Consider the following 19593-nt stretch of genomic DNA (forward strand, 5'->3'; position numbering starts at 1 on the left):
TTTCAACGTGATCAAAGTCCCATGTAGCAAGAAATTAATTACTGTTGAAATCTTGAGTTTAACTGACCCTTCAAACCTACAGAAAGGCTGCTCTCATTTAAACTACTTCTTAGCACTATCATCTACACATTTATCATCCATTCTCTATTCTTTTTTTTTTTTTTCAGCACATTCTTGCTGGTTTTGTTTCTGACACATTTCCTCGTTCCTCTAGTTCACATCTTCCCTTTTCCCACTGTTCCTGTGCACATCACTGCCAAGAAAAACGAGGAAACATATTTCCATTCTTTTTTTTTTTTTTTTACATAGAAGTACTTTAATCTTCATGTATCCCAGGCAGTTTTTTCATCAATTGGCTCTTACCTTCCAGCTTTATTTTCTAAAAATGTATCTTTTACTTAGAACCATGGATTCAATGAATTGTATCTTCACATGTTCAGTATTTTGCATATCAATGAGTCATAATTGCTGCAAAGCCATTTGCTCATGTCTCGAGTTCCTCAAAAGGTCAGTTTTCTGTGGACTTGATGAATGTGACTTTAATGTTACCTGTCAACTTTTACACATTTTAACTCAGCCTCTGGAGGTAAAAGTAATTTACTCCAAATCTTACATAAACCGTAGTTAATGGTTTCTTGGTTGTTAATGGTTGAAATACTACTTTAATACACTTGCATTAAAATTAGAACATCTCTAGGACAGCCAGGAATCATAAGGTTTGTTACTTTGAGGTTCACCAGCTTTTTCTAGGGCATTCATAAGTATTTTCAGTGCTTCTGGCACTTGATGAATGTGACTTTAATGTTACCTGTCAACTTTTACACATTTTAACTCAGCCTCTGGAGGTAAAAGTAATTTACTCCAAATCTTACATAAACCGTAGTTAATGGTTTCTTGGTTGTTAATGGTTGAAATACTACTTTAATACACTTGCATTAAAATTAGAACATCTCTAGGACAGCCAGGAATCATAAGGTTTGTTACTTTGAGGTTCACCAGCTTTTTCTAGGGCATTCATAAGTATTTTCAGTGCTTCTGGATTTCTGCATATCCTTTGGACATACTAGGTATTGTTGCTCTTGCGGTCTTGAGATCAATTTCTACTAACCTTAAGGCTTTACTGTACAGTTAATTTTTGTAACAGCTTTTGTGGTGATTTTTGGTTGAAGTTTTTTAAAGTAAAGTTGCTTGATTCTAATCTTGTTTCATAGGTCTAAAGGATTAAAATAGACATCTTTTGCAGAAGTTTGGGATTTGTATTTGGATTTTTTCCCTGGTCTATCACACTCGTGCAAAATTTTCATTAATGCCTTACTCTTTCAACAGAGGTCAATCAATTGTTGCATTTGGAAAGCCTGTCTTTATTCTGTCTGCTCTTCACTTAACAGCAGCTAAATCTTTAATCCTCTATGACTGTAGTCTCTCTCACCTTTTTTCTCTCCTGTGATACCTGGATCAAGAAGAGAATGCTACTAAGAACTGTGCTGTCACTGTGCTTAATGTTACCAGTATGCAGAGCTGTTTTTTAATCTAGGGAGTCTGTATTTTTCTCATCTAGGACTTGCTGCCATCTAAGTAGGCCTAAGCATCTTGGTACTTTGGACGACTTAACTAATGATGTGCTGCCATGGGTGAAATGTATAGCAATGCTCTGAACTCAGTATTTGCAGGTGATGTTTTGTTCCTGAGACACTGATGTTTCTTCTGACTACAGGAAAGAAAATACAACAGAGGAAATGGTTATGTTGCCTGCAACATGCTATTTGCTGTGGCTTTTTTTTTTTTGTTCTTATTTAAAGGTGGGAGGGATTTAGATTGTTTTTCAGTTATTGAAAATCAGCTTTGATTTGTGGTATTACACCGGATGGGTGGAACTCATAACGATAAACATTCTGGTCATCCCAGTGCTTTGTTTCTGTAGCAGATTTGACAAAGAGTTAGTTCTGTTCCTCTTCCCTTTTAACACAAAATCTTAAAATTTCAAGTAGTACAGCGAGCAGAATGATAGTAGACCTTCTCTCTGTTATGTAGAGTGATGGGAAGCCCATATTTTCCTCAGAAACTCAATTGAAAAAAGACTGTTTTTCTTGCTTCAGAAACTGCATAGAGTTCCTTAGTGATGTAATACATGGTTCAGCCAGGTGAAACAGTTAAAAACCACATCATCCTTCTGTTCCATTTCTGTTGTTTTATTATTGATACAGTTGCCAGTGCCTGGTAGCTCATACTTGCCTTTTTCAGAGCCAGTTTTGAACCATATGTCTTTTTAAGGAGTTGTAGTTCATAACAAGGAAATAAGAAAAACGTGGCAAATACTCTGATTTAGTAGACTCTAATCTCTCATGATTAGAACATACCTGTATGTTCTTCAAAACACTGAAGGGATTTTATTTAAAAAGCAGGAGGCATATGGTAGAGCCAGGTGGAAGAGTTTGCATGTTCAGCAGATGTGCAAAACAGCTGAGAATCCTGTGTCCAAATGAAATCCAGACTTCATTACTTCTCTGTCAAATCCAGAGGTTGGAGTTTCTGTTGACAAACTTGTCAAGGCATCTGGCATTTTCTCCAAACCTTTGTGGAGCACTGCTCTAAGCCTCGTGTGGTCTGTGGCCTTCATTATACAAACCCTAAGCTTGTGCTTTCAGAGAAGTGTTTTCGCCAGTCTTCTCTACTGTTTTTCTGGTTGTTTTTTTTTGTTTCTAGTTTCACTTCTTGGCTATCTTCTCTGCAAGCATGGTGGAGTACTCCAATTCAGAGCTCCGAGCCTGTGTTGTCAAAAGCAAAACTTTAGAAAATAAATATTTTGGGCAAGGAAGAAAATGCATCTTCTGTGGAGATTTTTAGTTGTTTTAGAGAGAAAAGAACTAAACGCACTGTTGTGGTTCTGACAGAATTTAATGATTGTAACTTCCTAGTCTACATATGATTCTTACTGCTTGCTGTTACTGTGCAGTCTTTCACACTATTCACAAAACTCTTATTCTGTGCTTTGTAAATTAAAGTTGGACCATCTATATAACTGCATAGTATTAATTTTTGCATGTGTGTTTGTGTATATATGTATGCACCCAACCTATGGCAGACTGCTTGTGGTATTGATAACTTCATATTTCTGGATTCTTGCATTTAAAGTGTAAAATATTTTATAGCATTAATCTACCTTATAGGATTGCTCTAGACACACATCAGTGTGTCTGTGGTAAATCTCCCTGATTCTCCGTTGACTGAATGTGAGGCACACCAGAAAGAAAAGTCAAAGCACTCTGGCTCAGTGGAGCATGTCCCAGTTTGATGTACTGTGGGATCCTAGAACAATACTGTTTAGAGAGTTGTGGTTGCCCTAAGGCTTTTTAAAATATTTTTAATTCAAAATGCTGGGCTGTTTGGTTTTTTTTTTTTGGCTTTTCTTTTAATTTTATGCATGAAGATATGTATTCTTCTAAATTCTAATTAATGGATGTGATTACATTGTGTTTTGCAGGGCTAGCTGCCCAAAGAGGTCAACTTCTCATTATTATTTTTTTTAAGGCAGGGATCACGGTATAAAACTAAAAGTTTTTCCTGTTATATCAAATAGCATTAAATGGTTCTAAAGTGCTGAAAATATTCAGCAGGCAAACAAAAGTGTATTTTATGGAACAACTGAGTTTAGAAGGAGCAGGGAACTGGCACACAAAGTTGAAGTCTTGGCATCCTCAGTGGAAAATTGGCTCTGGACTAAGGAGATGGACAAAGCAGATGTGGTTGTTGTATATTATGAAGTTACTATGGGTTTTGGGGAAGCACTCCAGTCTCCTCAGCATCAGTTACATTCCAGCCATGGAAGTGGAGTGAAGAGATCTGCTGCCAGAGGTGCCTGCACCTGAAGTACCTTCTCACAACTCGCCTGTTAAGAGTTCCTTTCATTCCTCTCGAAATGAAGTGTGCGGTTTTACAGGTTGGGACTCTCGAAATGAAGTGTGCGGTTTTACAGGTGGTGTACTGAATGAAGCAGCACTTAGAGCATTTTTTTTCCTTTCACTGACTGCAGGAGAGGTAACAAGCTCAAAACAACACTTTCAAAAGAATTAAAAATAAAATAAAAATCAGGGAGGAATGATGCTCCTTGTTGAGATTGCTTTTCCTTTCCTACTTGTAGTTAGGAAGGACTGGTTCCTATTTTGTCTGTTGAAGGATGTCAGAAGTAACTCAAGGTTGGCTTTGCTGTCTCTGTTCTCCTCCTTAATGGTATTTCAGTGTCTTTCTTCGTATGAAGTTGGAAACCTGTTCCTGTAGATCCTCTGGGTTTCATTTTGATGCGTCTGCAGTTGAGACCAAGATGATGGTTAGATCTGTCTCCAAGTTGAGTGGCATTTCAGGTGTAGCATAGCAACTGGGAACCCTGAGGTGGACTTCCACAAAGCATGGGTCTCAGGAGGCTTTGTGTGTGTAATAGCATAATGTTTTGGCATTCGCTGTATAAATGTGACTTTAAACATCACTTTGATTCTTATGTTGTCCCTCATCTAGAAAGTCAAGAGGATGAGATACTGGATGTGACTGAAAACATTCAATGCCTACTTTTTCTCTTCTTGGAATTTAAATTAGCCGAGTCAGATGAGACCTGTCAATATTATTTCTGAGACAGGAGGCTTCATATTTTGTGGTTACTGATGGGATGTTTTGCTGAGGCAGGTTATCCAGCTCTTCTTATTACTCTTTCCTGTTAAAAAGAACAAAGAAGTGTAACCAGAAAGTTCAGTAACTTTAAGTCCTTTATTCCCCTCGTGATGTTTCTAAATGGAGCATTTAGAAGTACATTCATTGTCAAGGCAAATATATTTGTCAGTAGCCGTATTTTAACATACTGTTAATACTGAAGTTGTTAAAATATATTATTCACGAGTCAAAGTTCATTCCTTCTGGATAATTTATACCTTGTAAGCAATACAGAAACAGCTGCAACACTTCTATCATAAGAATGTCTAGTATTATTTGCAAATACATCCTGAATAATTTCTGACTTGGTATAGTAAAAAAAACCAAACCACCAAAAAACCAGGCAACTGAACTTTTAATTCTGAACAAGCTTCTTCCCCTGCACGCCTCCAGCCCCAGATGTCTTGATCTTTGAGAGTTCCTCTTTGTGATTAAACTGACAGGTGGTGAAACTCTGTAAGTTCATGATGTCTGGCTGAATGTTTCATAGGAGTAGGAAACTGGATGTTTGCATTTTGTCAGGCTTGGTAAATGCATTTCCAAAGCTTACCATCTCAAGAATGCAGTCAAGCAGTTGGACTGAGAAACTGCCTGCCACGTTTCAAGCCACTCTTGGAAAGTATTAAAGAGGAAAGAGCTTGCCAGCCTTCCTCACCTTCTTCCACCATTTCCCCCTGAGTATTTTACTTATTGAGGACCTTGTAGTAGTAGTAACAGTTTGGTTAGAAATTGGATTTTTGAATGGGAAGTAAATGTTGGAGTTCCACCTCCTGGGGCAATGTTCCTTCATTCAATGTTCCTTCAATGTTCCATCCTTGTGGGCAGTCCCTTTGCTCGTTTCCTACAGAATGAGGAGATTTCGGTGGGAAAAGTCACAAAGCCTGCAAACAGTAGTATTTTCTACTACCTGATCTTTTAAAAGTACACCTGATTCATGAGCAGAAACAATTTTGCGTGGCAGAATGCAAATGTGGTTAAGTGTAGCCTAATCTTCAGCCTGTGGGAGGTAGAATCCTACAGCTGTTGATTTGAAGGTAGAGGACCTGTGATTTTTGTCACCTTATCTCACAAGGATGTGAACCGTTTGACATAGTCACATATATTGTTCTATTGTGTCAGCAAATTATAGCGCCTTTGAAGTATAATGAAGCATATATGCTCCTTTAAATAGTTACATTTTTTAGTCCTTGTATATCAAATTGACCTTTCAAGTTTTCATTCAATATTTTATATACACTGTGCTGCTATACGTGTGTATGTGTCTTTCTAATTTGTTATTAAATTCTACAATTAAACCTCATGAATATTATAAATAAAACTTTTAATTTCAAGATTTTAACTGTAAATATATACAGAAAGGTACTGTTTATAAGGAATAACTTTTTGTTGCTGCTCCTAAGTGAATTGTAAGCCACGCCTACTTACACTAACAATGACAGTTTAAGTTGTAGAGGTTTTGGATTTATTTTTTTTTCTCCTTTTGAAAAACTAAAGAAGAGTGAAATAGATACATTTCTACTTTATATAGTTTAAAATAAATAGTTAACTACTTTGAATCAAGGATTTGTTATTCTGTGCGATGGACAAATAACTTCATCATGTATTCACTTCATTAATTTTGTTTATGTATTTGTAAATGGAGTTAAGGAGATGTGAAAATTTAGATTGACAAAGCAATTCCATGGCACCATTTCTTCTCAGGGTAAAATTGTACCTAAGAACCCAAGATGATTTCTTCACCCCCAGACCATTGCTTTAAATTGTCAGCTGTACGTGGGACAGCTCTGATTGCTTTATATGCATTTACTTAAGGTGTATGTTTGGTTTTAGGTTCACCAAAAATCTGTCACCTGACAAGATCAACCTGAGCACGTTAAAGGGGGAAGGTCAGCTGACCAATTTAGAGCTGGATCAAGAGGTGCTTCAGAACATGCTGGATCTTCCAACATGGCTTGCTATAAACAAGGTCTTTTGCAATAAAGCATCTATTAGGGTGAGTATTTTATTGAAGCAGAATGGTAATTAGCCAGATCTTTCTGGTTTTCCTTCTGTCTCTGCACACTTTGAAGCAACTTAGTATTCATAGAAAATTGTGATGAGTGCTTGAAAAAATTTTAGAGAAAAACAAAGGTGCTACCAGGATAATTTCTTACTGTTTTTTGTTTCTCATGTGATGACATGAAATACATATAGAAACAATAAGTAGTGATTTCTTTAAATATATATTTTTTTTCTTTCTGAGTAGAGTTTATTCCTGCATGTTCTGAAATAGGGGTAGAGATGAAAGCTTGTATTTGTCCCTGGTAATTAGTCTACTATAATTATTTTTGGTTCTCTTTTTTTTTCCTGTGTTATTTCTTCTCTTTACCCCTCTCTTTCTATTGCTTTTATTTTGTTCCTTCCCTATTTCCAAAAATATATTTCTGAGGGATTGTGGTCTCTGTGGGAAATGTGGAAATACTCTAAATCTGGCAGACATTGCTTTTTTGCTCCTTGTGGCTGCTAAGAGTTGAAGCAATGTATATCATTTCTCCTAGATTATACTAATATAATAGTAACAAATGAAGCTATGGCTTGTTTTTGACAGATCTGGTCAAACCTTGACACCTCTTCAGTCTTTTGGGTTTTTTTTTCTTCTTTTTTTTTTCCTAATGGGAAATCATCCTGATTTCTCTAAATGCCAACTTGATGCTTTGTCACAGGCATCCAATTATTTTTTAGGCCAACAATTGCAGATTTTCTTATTTTTAAAGGAATGTGGGAGACAGTGTTGTTTTTTCTGATGTTTGACAACTTGGTATTAAAGAGACAGATTCTAGTTTGTTCTTCTGTTTGCTGTTCAGTAATAAGTAAATATTGGCATTCTGTTTTTAACACCTAAAATAAGTTTGTGTGTGCATCAATTTACTATACAGTATTTCCAGATAAGCTTGATATTTTGAAAGTAATATTAATCTGAGTTCATGAGTTACAAATTTAATTTGTTTACCTAAAACACATTCTAAACAAATGCTGTATTTTACTGTGTTTTTATTACTTACTTTGCTTTAGAATAATGTTTTCTCTTGCAGATACCATGGACAAAATTGAAAACACATCCCATCTGTTTGGTGAGTTCTGAGATCAAATCCTAAATGTATTCTGTGTAGCAGAATTTATCTCAAATATTTCAGTATTTCTCTTGACTTGACTCTAGAAATAGCTGAAACATTAACAGGCCTTTACTAAGTGCCCTCTGGGTAGCAGCAGATCAAGACAAAATGCCTTAATGTTTTTATTGATAGGTTTGTTTTCTTAATCTGTGGCTTTGGGCATAATCACTATAATTTTTGACTGTTAGCTAATATCTGTCAAGTTCTTCAGTCATTACATCTTAACTGCCCTTCAGAAGAACCCAAATCATTTGTCCAGCGAACCCTTTTACAAGATCCTGCCTGTCTCTTGGAGCTATCTTTTCTAAGGACTTTTCTGTTCTACATTTGCACTCTCCCCAGTGATCTCAGTTATAACAGGTTTGATATACATAACATTTACAGGGTTTCTGTAACAGCCTAGTGCTCAGCCTGGCTATAAATAGGATGTGAAATGTGTAAATATGACTCGGCAACAACTAGAAGTAATGCTGATTCTTGCATTCGTTTAGTTTTGTTCTTTATTTTTAAGTATACTAAGAAAGTCACCAGAAATTACTTGCTTGATGATGGCTGAACTTTCTTAATTGCGTTTGCTTAGGAATGAATATTCCTTTAACTGTCATGCTTCCCAGTCTTGCAGTGAGTTCCTCTATGTGCTTGTAATTCCTTAGTTCTGAATCAGACTTGGGAAGGACATGTTGTTTCTAATACTTGATGCATTTGCTAGTGACCCAGTTGTAGCATCTGTACCGCTTCTTCCTGACACACAGAGCTTAAAGCCTGGTAATGCTGAGGTGGGATGATTCAACCTCCTGACTGCAAGATGCAACTGCCAAATTAGGAAATCAGTTTAAGCCGTGCTATTCTGAAAGATTACGTACTCTGACCTTCGGTAGCAAGGCCTGACTGCTTTACTCCTATTGAACTTAGATTAGCAATCTTTAAGGCTAAGATAACTTTCAAGGTCACCTTTTTTACATGCAGCTTTCCTTAAACAAGTGCGTTAAATTGATAACAAAAACTCACTCCTCAGTGCTTGACTGTACAACAGTCTTTTTGACTTCTAAAGAAAGGTGAATGGCCTGAAGGTCCAACTTCAGCTCTTTATTACATCACTGAACTTCAACTGTTTTGGTGGGGATGCTTTTGTTACTGAGAGTTCAAATAAATTGGAATAGCATTCTCTACTTGCATAATTTAGGAGGTAACTAGAATCCACTTGTCTAGCCAAATGTACTTTCATTGAGCTGACTTGCCTTTTGTGAAAATCCATCTGTTAACATACTGGGAAATACTAAGTTGTTTTTGCACATAATTAATTTCTGTTTCTATATGGTAAACTATATAATTTTGAGGAGTGCTTTGGAGACCCAAGGATGCTATGCAGCGGTTTTTACTCTGTCAAAGTACTGTAGTTGCCAGTGAGAAAAAAATAGATGAATAATCTACATCCAGGTCTTCCTTGGTAACGTGTGAACTCCTTAAAGCACTGGTGTAATGTTCTTTACACTACCCGTATAGTCAAGGAAATTGTTCCAAAGGTCTTAATTTAAGAAACATTAAAAGAGTGGTCAAACATCCAAAAACGTTAGGATAACAAGAAGAAATCTTGGCTCCCCCCCTGCCTGTCTCACCCCCATCCTCAAAGTAAGGGATTGTGGTTTTTTCCTTGTTGTTTTTTCCTCTGTTGTTGTTTTGCAAGGCCAGTTACTCATAGAGACAGCTGAGAAAATAATTCTAAAATCTCCAAATTTACTGTTACAGATAACGCTTCCCATTAAGCATCAAAACATAATGAAGTATAAATTAAATCCAGAGTAGAGAGTTCATGAATTTCTAGGTAGTAGTCAGGGCATTTCATGCATAAGAATAGCTCACAAAAAAGGTTAGTGGAGCAAGTGGATTATGAATACAGGCACAATAAATACCATAATAAAGTCCAGTAGGTGGGGCAAGTTGAATCACGAAAAATAAAATTGAGGACAAAGCTTTTTAGTGTTGTTTGTGTGATCCAAGAGAGGGTAAACGGAGGAATTCAGAAGAGGTGGTATAAAGACAGAATTAGACAGGGATGTAATATTAGCTGTTGTGTTTTGAATGCGCTTCCAATAGGACTATAAGCCTTAAATAAGCCTTCAGAACTATAAGCCTTAAATTAAGCCCAGGCTGTATGAAGATTTCAGAACTATAAGCCTTAAATTAAGCCCAGGCTGTATGATAAATTTAGGTCACAAACACTGTACTGCAAATTAGGAGATTCTTGGATTTATTCAGTGGCTGGGAATAGTGTTTTGCATTGGGTTTATTCCCATTCTGTTCACCCCCCTATTAGTATGCTTGATTTATTTAAATGTAGCCTTCGGTTGAAGTAGAATTTAAGTGTCTCGTTCCCTTAATTCCCAGCTGCTTTTTTTACGGGTCCCACCTTAAGTACAAAGAATACAATAATAGCATATGATTTTACTATAATAAGTTTTGCAAGTTATACTAGAATATATCTTTTCAGAAATTACTTGTTTTACTACATCTATTGAAGATTCATATACGCGCACAGAGTGTGTACATGCTTATTTGTGTATATATTATATATATTCAGCTTTTGTTTTAACATGTAGGATAAAACTTCATCTACTATCACAAATTTTAGTGGACTAGTTTCAAATATGTTCCATTAAAATTTTCTGAATTTACTGAACTATTTAAAAAACTGAGGAGGTATTAAGTATTTTGCTGAGAGAACAACCATAAAGGAAGAAAACCCAATCAGTTTTTATTCTAAAACACATTCAATCATGCTGGTTTTGAAATGCATTTTTTTTAAAATGTGTGTGATGGATAAGTAATATTCAGGGATCAAGAATTCTGTAATCCAGTATTTGACTGGGAAGGTCTGTTAGAATTCACAAAATTTAAAAGTTTACATGAACAAATTAAAAAACTGGTACATTGCAAAAGTTTATGGGAAAATTGACAAGGTAAGAAATGTTGTATATACATTTCGGAAAAAGTTCTCAAGTGATTTGGTTTTGGTTGGGGTTTTTTTTGTTCTTCATGTCATCTATATTCTTTGTTAGCTCTTAGGTGTCCAATTTCTTTGTTTTCTTTGTTTTTCAAGTCCTTGGATAAAGTTGTGATGGAAATGAGCACATGTGAAGAGCCACGTGCCCCTAATGGACCATCTCCTATAGCAACTGCATCTGGACAAAGGTCAGTGATGATACTTACATGCAATTGATCATTAATTGTTTTGAATTACTATGAAACAGTCAGATCCCGTGCCAGCTTCCAGAAGTATATAGGGTTGCAGCTTGCCATTTTCATCTCTCCAAAATGTTATTTCATTATTGTCGTTGGAGTTTTATATGTATAGTGATACTGGAACTATCCAGACCCAAAGCCTGGAAGGAATGTCTGAACTACGTGTGGAGCTTCCTAGGCATGTTTCATATGGGTGCAACTACTGCATCAAAAATTTACCAAGTTTAATTGCTAATAAGTGTTTTGAAAATTAAAGATAGCTTACCTTCAGCCTATTTGAAAAATATAAATAATGTTGGAGTGGTTGTTTTTTAATTAAATTTTTACTTTTGTTTTTCTAAGAAAAGTATACTTAATAACATATAACAGTATTTGTTAGTGTGGTGTATTAAAGTTCTGTTTCCTTTATTGTATCAGCCAAATCTTACTGAAACATTTCATGCACACTATATAGTCTAAAAGTCAAGCAATTTGGTGGGACGATATAGCATTACATCAGGGATTTTAATCCTCCTCCACCCCCGCAATCATTGCCATAATTCCCTTTTTATGGGCACAAAACATTTTTCAGTGGGCATAGAGACCCATATACAGAGAAACAAATTTGATGATACAATTGCGTTTCTTATTTTAACTTCTGTGTAATATGTAGTAGTCGTCCATGGGCCTCTATTTCTCCTAGGGTACAGCTTGAAAATCATTGCCATAGAGATTCTGTGTAGGATGAAATTTATAAAAAGGAAAAGGAATGACAAACCACATAAACTGTACTTTTAAAACAAGCAGAAAAATATCCCAAAGGCAAAAAATGTTAAATGCTAAAAGAATATTAAAAATAAAATTTTTGATCCACTAATCTAAAACATTCAGAACATGTAAGATTTTTATTTAAAAAATTAATTTTAACTGTTTTCTTTTTTAATACTGGAAAGCATGCTGATTTGGTGTAGAAATGTAACCACCATTTAGGATGTCTTCCTTTTATAGAAAGAAAACAATACTTCATACTGTTCTGCATATATGAAAGGTATTATTTATAATGGGTGGAATAACTTACCTTATAGAGAAAAATACCAGATTGGAATGTTCAAATGGAATTGTCAAATAGTTTTCATTTGACATGAATTATTCCTTATGTATGGGTAAAGAAGAGTTAGATTTCTGTGTAATGCTGTAGATTGTTATTCTTATGTCTGTTTGTATAAAATATTTATCATGGAAAAATTACATTAGTTATACTTCATGGAGATTGATCTTGGTCCAAAATTTGTTCTTTAATTTGAGATTAGAATCATAGGGTGGAAATGATTGTAAACTAGATAAAGCATATTTAACAGAAATTCTTAACTGGAGAATACATTAGAAACTTATTTTATGGGTTGTTTCATGTTGTATTTAAGCTGTTCAATGTCTGATTTTGTGCCATTTCATTAGGTTTGTATTTAATATGTTGGCATTTCACTTTTTAGTGAATATGGCTTTGCTGAAAAAGTGGTTGAAGGCATTTCGGTTTCTGTGAACTCCATTATAATAAGGATTGGTGCAAAAGCCTTTAATGCTTCATTTGAACTTTCCCAGCTGAGAATATATAGTGTAAATGCAAACTGGGAACACGCTGACCTCAGATTTACCAGAATACAGGAAGCCCAACGTGGAGAGGTAAATACTGTCTTTTGCTAACTTGTTTTCTTTGTGTTTTGTGGTAAAAGAAGGTGAAGTGCAACCTTACACAGACTAGGAAACATGCTGCTGCTGGGAACGGAGACTTTCTGTGCTCAGCCACTTCAGTTGTCCTCTAGGAAGTAAAGGATGTAAAAATGGTCAGTGTGACTCAGATCCAATGTCATGTCTCAAGTCTAGTGGCCAAAGTGGATGCTTAGCGAAGAGCAAAGTCCAGGGCAAGCATATGTACTGTTCCCCTCTTACCTCCTATAAGCTTGTGACCATTTTAAAATGCAAACTAGACCAGACATGAAGAGTACTGAAAGAAAAAAGGAAGTTATATTAAAGTGGAAGGATAAGAGGTTGTGCTAGTTTTGTATTGTTATTATAGTTATTATTTTTAAAGCTTTAGCTGGTTATTTATTTGCTTGTTGAGGGTTTGCCTAATAAGGATTTTTTTTTTTCTTTCAGAAGTTTTAACTGAATTTTATTCCCTATTTCTTGGAATAACTAAATCATATGTATATAAAAAAGTAATGGCAGTAAAATGTATACTGTTTTGCTGTCTGGGAGAACTTAATATGTAAATCCTAGATTGCTATACACCATTCTTTTACTTTCTCCTATGTAGCCAAAGTAAAATGTATACTGAGTGCAAGTTTTCTAAATATTCTAAATATTGTATGTTGCATTGAGAAAGGCCAGAGGTGTGCTCAAATAAGTCTTAGTTAAAAAGGCATTTCAAATTTTGCCCGTATTTGCCCCTTTAGAGACAATTATTCTGGAACAAACAAGTTTACTCAGAGTTGAGGAGTCCAGTGGTTGCTTTTTTGTAGAGAAGGAAGCTCCAGGAGAATGTTAGTTAAAAGTTCTGCAAAAAATAATAAGTTGAAAACTATTTTTCTGATATTTTTTCTTTCCTGTAGCTTATCTGTGTGCTAGTGGTCACGTGTTAGTGAAGTCTAAAGAGGAAGAATTCAAGTTTGACTAGATGGGATTTTGTATTGTCATATTTTTTGATTTTGTGCTTTTTAGAAAGAATTTGATTCTGAATAGTTGCCCCATACACAACAGAGCCTTCCTTGGGGAGTGTTCCTTTTAGTGCAATGAATTCTGGAAACACAAATTTCTAGAAACTGTAGTGAATGATTTGTTAGACGTAAATTGCATGAAAAGGTGAAAAAACAAAACTGACACTGTAGTATGAAGATAACTTGTTCTAACCTGCATTTTAAGGGAGTGAGCTTTTAGCTTTGTGCTGTAACTGCGCTCTTAATGTGACAAGGAATCTCTGTAGAATTTCTTTAGAAGCTTCCATTCACACTGCATCTCCTGGGTGAGGAGGGTAGGTACTCTGCTTTTCTGCAAATAGTGTTTTTCAGGCTGCTTTGCACTGTGCCTTTCCATCTTGCTGACTTCACTGGTGTGCTGCCTTCTCAAACACACCAGGTGTGTTTTACTTAAGTCTCTGCTTATATTCACAAGACATAAGCTGCACAGTTTTCAAACTGACAAGAGGAGAACGGCAGCTGAAAAATAAGACACATACCAAACAAATTCTTCTCTCTTCCACTTTCCCTGTGGCTGATCTTTTTTTCCTCAGAGACTAATGTGGGAAGGAATTTTAGGGAAACCAGAATTAGCGTTTTTTTCCTCTTGATGTCCTGTTCATTTGATGTTCTCCATGATGTTGCTGCTGGACAATCACTTATTTTCCCATATTTGGTTTTCAGTATCCAGCTGTACTTGCTTACTCTAGCATTTGCTTGCTGTGTCTTCTAGAAATCCACATAATGGATTCAATCCTTCTGGGGTCTATATGGCATACAATGTTTACCTTTATCTCTTAAGTGAAATAAAACACTCCTAACAACCTCTTCCGTCCTCTAGCTTTGATCCCCTCCCCACTCTTTCCTATATACTAGGGTTTAGCATTTTGAAAGTAAACTACACAATCTTCTTTTTTTCTCTCTATGAAAAGTAACCTAGTATGCAACAATTGTGACCTTTATTTTCTTCTCAATATTTTAAATGCTGCTTGTTACCTCTGTCTGCTTGGAACTAGCTTAACATTTCTATGACATTCTTGAGGTAGGGAGAAAGATCAGGGTTTTACTTCCTGACACCTGTAAGTGGGATAAGAATTGTATTTGTTCTGTTCCTACGGCTCACGTGATACATGTGATATATGTGTGTGCATATATATGTGCAGATATATACATACACGTGCACATACTTAGGTGCAAGTAAACTGTCTTACTGCATGAAGGTGTTTTTCTCTTTTCTCTCTCTTTTTACAGGTCTTGACTTTTAAAGAAATCAACTGGCAGATGATCAGAATAGAAGCAGATGCAATCCAGAGTTCTAAGCATGAAATCATGAGTGCTCCAGTTCGATTGATTACTAACCAGTCAAAGATTAGAGTCACACTCAAAAGAAGGGTAAACTTGAAAAATTTGAAATATTTTTATTATTTTATGAATTTATTTCCAACTCACGCTCTTAATGCATGCATGCACGTAGTAAAGGTTTTAAATTTGGGCCATATAAAACATAGAATTCCCTGAGCTAAATTTGTAATTGGTAAGACTGTAGAGTTTACAAGAAATATTGCAGCAGTATTTGAAGATAAAGACCTTGCAATGGTCCTACTAATGAAATCGTTTCATCTGCAGAGCTTTGTTTATGAAGATGCATGTTATCTTACCTCTCTAGATTCAGGCAATATTTACATTAATTAGACTTAGAGAAATGCATCAGTTCAATATCGAATGCACGCCAAACAAATAAAAAGTGAGGCATAAATATACTGTTTTTATGTACTTTTTAGTTCATGAGAGAAATACAATTTGAATTAATTTCATTATGTCTGTTATTTATTTGGAAGGAATCTGCTTTTTGGGAAGTGTGGTTCTGCATTCAATGATTTTTTTTTTCCTTATATCAAATATAAGAAATGGAAGTATTTCATGGACCCATTTGACTTGTTCACATTTTTATTCTACAGTTAAAGGATTGTAATGTAGTGGCATCAAAACTGGTTCTAATTCTGGATGATTTGCTATGGGTGTTGACTGATTCCCAGCTGAAAGCCATGGTACAGTATGCCAAATCTCTTAGTGAAGCCATAGAGAAATCAACAGAACAGAGAAAAAGCTTGGCTTCTGAAACAGCTTCTGAAACAGCACAGGTACGATAGCTGATTCTCTCACTGTATCATTATCAGGTGTTCTAAAATACAACTCACTGCAGTTAGTTCTGTTAATTTGTTTTAGAGAATATTCGGTTACTCATTTTCATTTAGCTGTATATCTTAAATTACACTGGGAATGAATCACAGTAGTATAAAATAGACTTTATTTTACAAGATTTTGTATATTGATGTTAATTTGCAGGAAAGAAAAAGTTTGTATTTCTTTATCCATGTACAGAGTATTTAGACGTCTGTATTTACTTAACGGTTGGTTAACTGTTTAGTAAATTTGCTCTCCAAATATTTTCTGGTTATGGATTAAAATAAATTTTAATACACACTAAGGTAACCTTAATGTGTGGATAGATATGCGTACTAATGATTTCAAGTCCCTATCCAGTTTGTTTTCATGGTACTGAAAGATGAGCTTTTAGGAAGAGCTTTCCTTCATGCAGCTCTCTTGTTGGAATATATAGTGAAAAATAATTCTACTTTTAACATATTTCTGGTGACATAAGTGTGATATTGATGCTGCGTGTAGGATAATCTTACATAAATCTTGGTTGTCTTGCAGCCCATACAGCAGACTAGACCAACTAGGTTTGGTGAGTGTTGGGGGAGGGACCTCTGCTTGTCTGTGAAGAAGCAGCACTAATACACTGATGAAGGACAGTACTATAAAAATAAAACATAATTTATTACCAAGACTGAAAGTAATTTGTATGGAACCTCTTACAATAAAGCTAGTGTACTAGTAGTGGAGAGTTCAGTTCTTGTGGTGGTCCTGATGACTTCCAATGTGATTTGATGTTTCAGCTACAGCAATTAGTGTTTGGCTGGTACTGAGCAGGAGGTCCTGATTCTTCAGTCCCCTGGTACTGGCACCAGCTCACCTTTGACTTTAATGTGATGTAGTTTGGGGAACTAAACTAGCAGAAATGAACCCAACAAAATATTGATAGTTTGCTGCTGGTTTAGTTCTCTGAACAGCCTCCACAAAAGTTAGAAAAATACCAGTGCTGCAAGTGACAGGGGTCTAAAGAAGTGTCTGGGGGTGGGGGGGGAGGGAGAGAATGGGGGGTGCACTGGCATTTTCTCTTTGAGACATCTAGCCATTAGCTCGGCTTTATTCTAAAACAGCACACTTAAACCTCAGTAACAATCTAAAGTGAATGCATGTGGTGCAGATTTTTTTGTTATTTCAAAGACCTGTTTTGAGTAAGTGAAAGGATATTTACGCTTGAAGGATAAACTTTATCAATTGATGTGACTAAATATTTTTTTCAGAGCTCTGCCCCAGCACCCAGCTCTCAGCAGGTGAAAGCACACCAGACAACAGCAGCACCTGATCAAAATGACGCAATAGTAAAACTGTTTAATGATTTTGATGTTAAGGAAACTTCTCATCACTTAGTAATTTCCCATTTGGACCTACATATATGTGATGATATCCATTCAAAAGAAAAAGGTAACTTTTTTTTTAAAGTCACATGCCTGTGAACCATAATAATCTTCACAAAACCTTGAGGAGTACAATAATGTTAATCAAGAGTCTTTCTTAAAGGAATATTCAGAATTGTCTTCAGTGTCTGTAGACACGTTTAAAATGAGCTAGATGCCTCCATCAGGACATCATTTCATTATGAAATGTAATTATTTTAAAATAAATTCAATAAAAACTGCTAAGAGTGCTAGTAGGTTCAGTCCTTTTCCTGTCTTCTAGAAACTTACTCTGTCCAGTCTGGTTGTTACTGCTGTTTTCTTTTGTTGTGGTTTTTTTTCATTATAAGTTAACTGGGTTATGAAGAATGCAGTGGCAACATTACTGTGGCTTGAAAGGGTCACCATACAATATCCTTCTGTAATACTCCTATAAAATACAGACTAATAAAAGAGCAGTCCTCTTTGTGTTACTAATTTAGAGAATTTGTTATGCTCTGCATCACATAGAATGGAACAAGTGTTCTGTGGCCTTATAATTTTGTGTGTGTTTTGTTGTTTGTTTTGATTTATTTTTAAAGAAAGACTATTGCATATGGCCATATTTAGAACCAGAAAAGAAAATGACAAATGTCGGTTTTTTAATGCCTTTTAAAAAGTGATCAGAAGAGAATGGCATTTCAGTGTATATCCAAGGAGCTGGCTAGGCACTGAAGAATTTATTGAGGCATACAAGGTCTGCTGAAGAAAACAATAATGAAAAACATAGGATTTACCAAATGTATTTCTTTGATTAAGGAAGACACTTGCAGAGCAGCAGAGTGTAAGGTTCACTGGCTAAAGACATATTTCCTTGCATGTGGTGTATCTACTGCAGTTGGGATTTATCATTCTTAATAAGATCCCTTTATTGGTCCTTAATTTTTGGCCATGAAGTTTAAATTTAGCAGTGGAAAAAATCAGAACAGAGGGCTCTAAAGACCTCTTCACTGCAATAATATTTTTCAGATAAAATAAATTATATTTACACTATTCTTGAAAGTAACTGTTGACTTCAAATGACTGATCATAATTATATTTTCAGTATGAAAAGTTTTGTTTCAGGAAAACTGCAGTAATATGCGTTCAAAGAGTTGTCTTTTCTTTTTAATAGCATTTAAAACAACATGCAATTTATTAGTAGTGACTGAGTACGGATCACAGAATTCTACAAGCTGATCTTTAGAAACCAGTGAAGACTACCTGAATGAAAATTTTGATGGAAGATAATGAGATTGTAAGGAGAGCCAGTAAAGGGGAGGAAGAAGTAGCTGTTAGGTGTTTAAAGGAATGCAGCAACATGAGAACGAAGATGCTAACTACAGTATCTGTGGAACTGAGGATTGTTTTATTTTACAGACTCCAATAGACGTGTTACAGGAGGGGCGATGCAGCTTTCCTTTAGCTATTTGACAGTGGACTATTACCCGTTTCACAAAGCAGGTATGAAAGTGAGCATTTTGTGAGTTACCTGTAAATATACTTTTTCTTGCTTGAATACTAAAAATTTGTTTGTGTGTATGTATATAGCTTGGATAATAACGTTCTGAGCATTTGAAATACACACCTTTTTATTTCCTTCTATATGCAAAACCAAACAACAAAGGCAACAACTCGGGAACCGATTTAATTTCTGTGAATGAGCTATTTTAGGCCAAACACTTTTCTTTTTCGCTGTTCTGTTTGGTCAACAAAATGGTGTTTACACATTTCTGACATGAAAAGAATTGTGCATTGACAGAGGAAGGCAGTAGTATGGCAGACTGAGAATTCACTATTTAGATATTTGCAAGAGTCAATCTTTCTTTTTTCATATTATCATTTTGTGTCCGTTACCAAGCAATGTTATTTATTTTATTTTGCTAAGCAAGAATCCCAGTGTGCAGAGGTTCAATTATATAGCCTTTTGTCAAGGAATTGTTATTAAACAGATGTCAGCAATTTCCAAAGAAGCACTTCTTACAAATCATTTCTATTAAATATGTTTTTTTGAAATCTGCAATATTTAGAAGCAACAAAATCAGTTTGGTGTTGAATTTGAGATCAAAGACAATTCAGTATAGTGGAGAGGTTTTTAGTTGGTGAAGGAATTGGTTGGGCTTTCTGTTGCTTTTTACTTACACACACCATTTTCCATTAAAGATTTGAGTTAACTGTCCTCATGAGTCT

At 35.5% G+C, this 19593-nt stretch overlaps 1 protein-coding gene across 4 annotated transcripts in view; it reads left to right on the forward strand.

The window, feature by feature from the left end:
- Positions 1–19593, forward strand: part of UHRF1BP1L (UHRF1 binding protein 1-like) — a 77345-nt gene that overhangs the window by 29905 nt on the left and 27847 nt on the right. For 3 of the 4 annotated variants that reach the window (XM_014964055.1, XM_014964058.1, XM_014964056.1), the window contains exons 2-9: positions 6529–6691; positions 7770–7808; positions 10948–11039; positions 12560–12749; positions 15053–15193; positions 15760–15942; positions 17233–17413; positions 18784–18867. In XM_014964055.1, the coding sequence (XP_014819541.1) occupies positions 6529–6691; positions 7770–7808; positions 10948–11039; positions 12560–12749; positions 15053–15193; positions 15760–15942; positions 17233–17413; positions 18784–18867 (1073 nt within the window). Of the gene's footprint in view, positions 1–6528; positions 6692–7749; positions 7809–10947; positions 11040–12559; positions 12750–15052; positions 15194–15759; positions 15943–17232; positions 17414–18783; positions 18868–19593 lie in introns of those variants that run through there. The other variant, XM_014964057.1, reaches the window with a different exon arrangement.

This window comes from Calidris pugnax, unplaced genomic scaffold (assembly GCF_001431845.1).
Source record: "Calidris pugnax isolate Ruff unplaced genomic scaffold, ASM143184v1 scaffold44, whole genome shotgun sequence".
Lineage (NCBI taxonomy): Eukaryota > Metazoa > Chordata > Aves > Charadriiformes > Scolopacidae > Calidris > Calidris pugnax.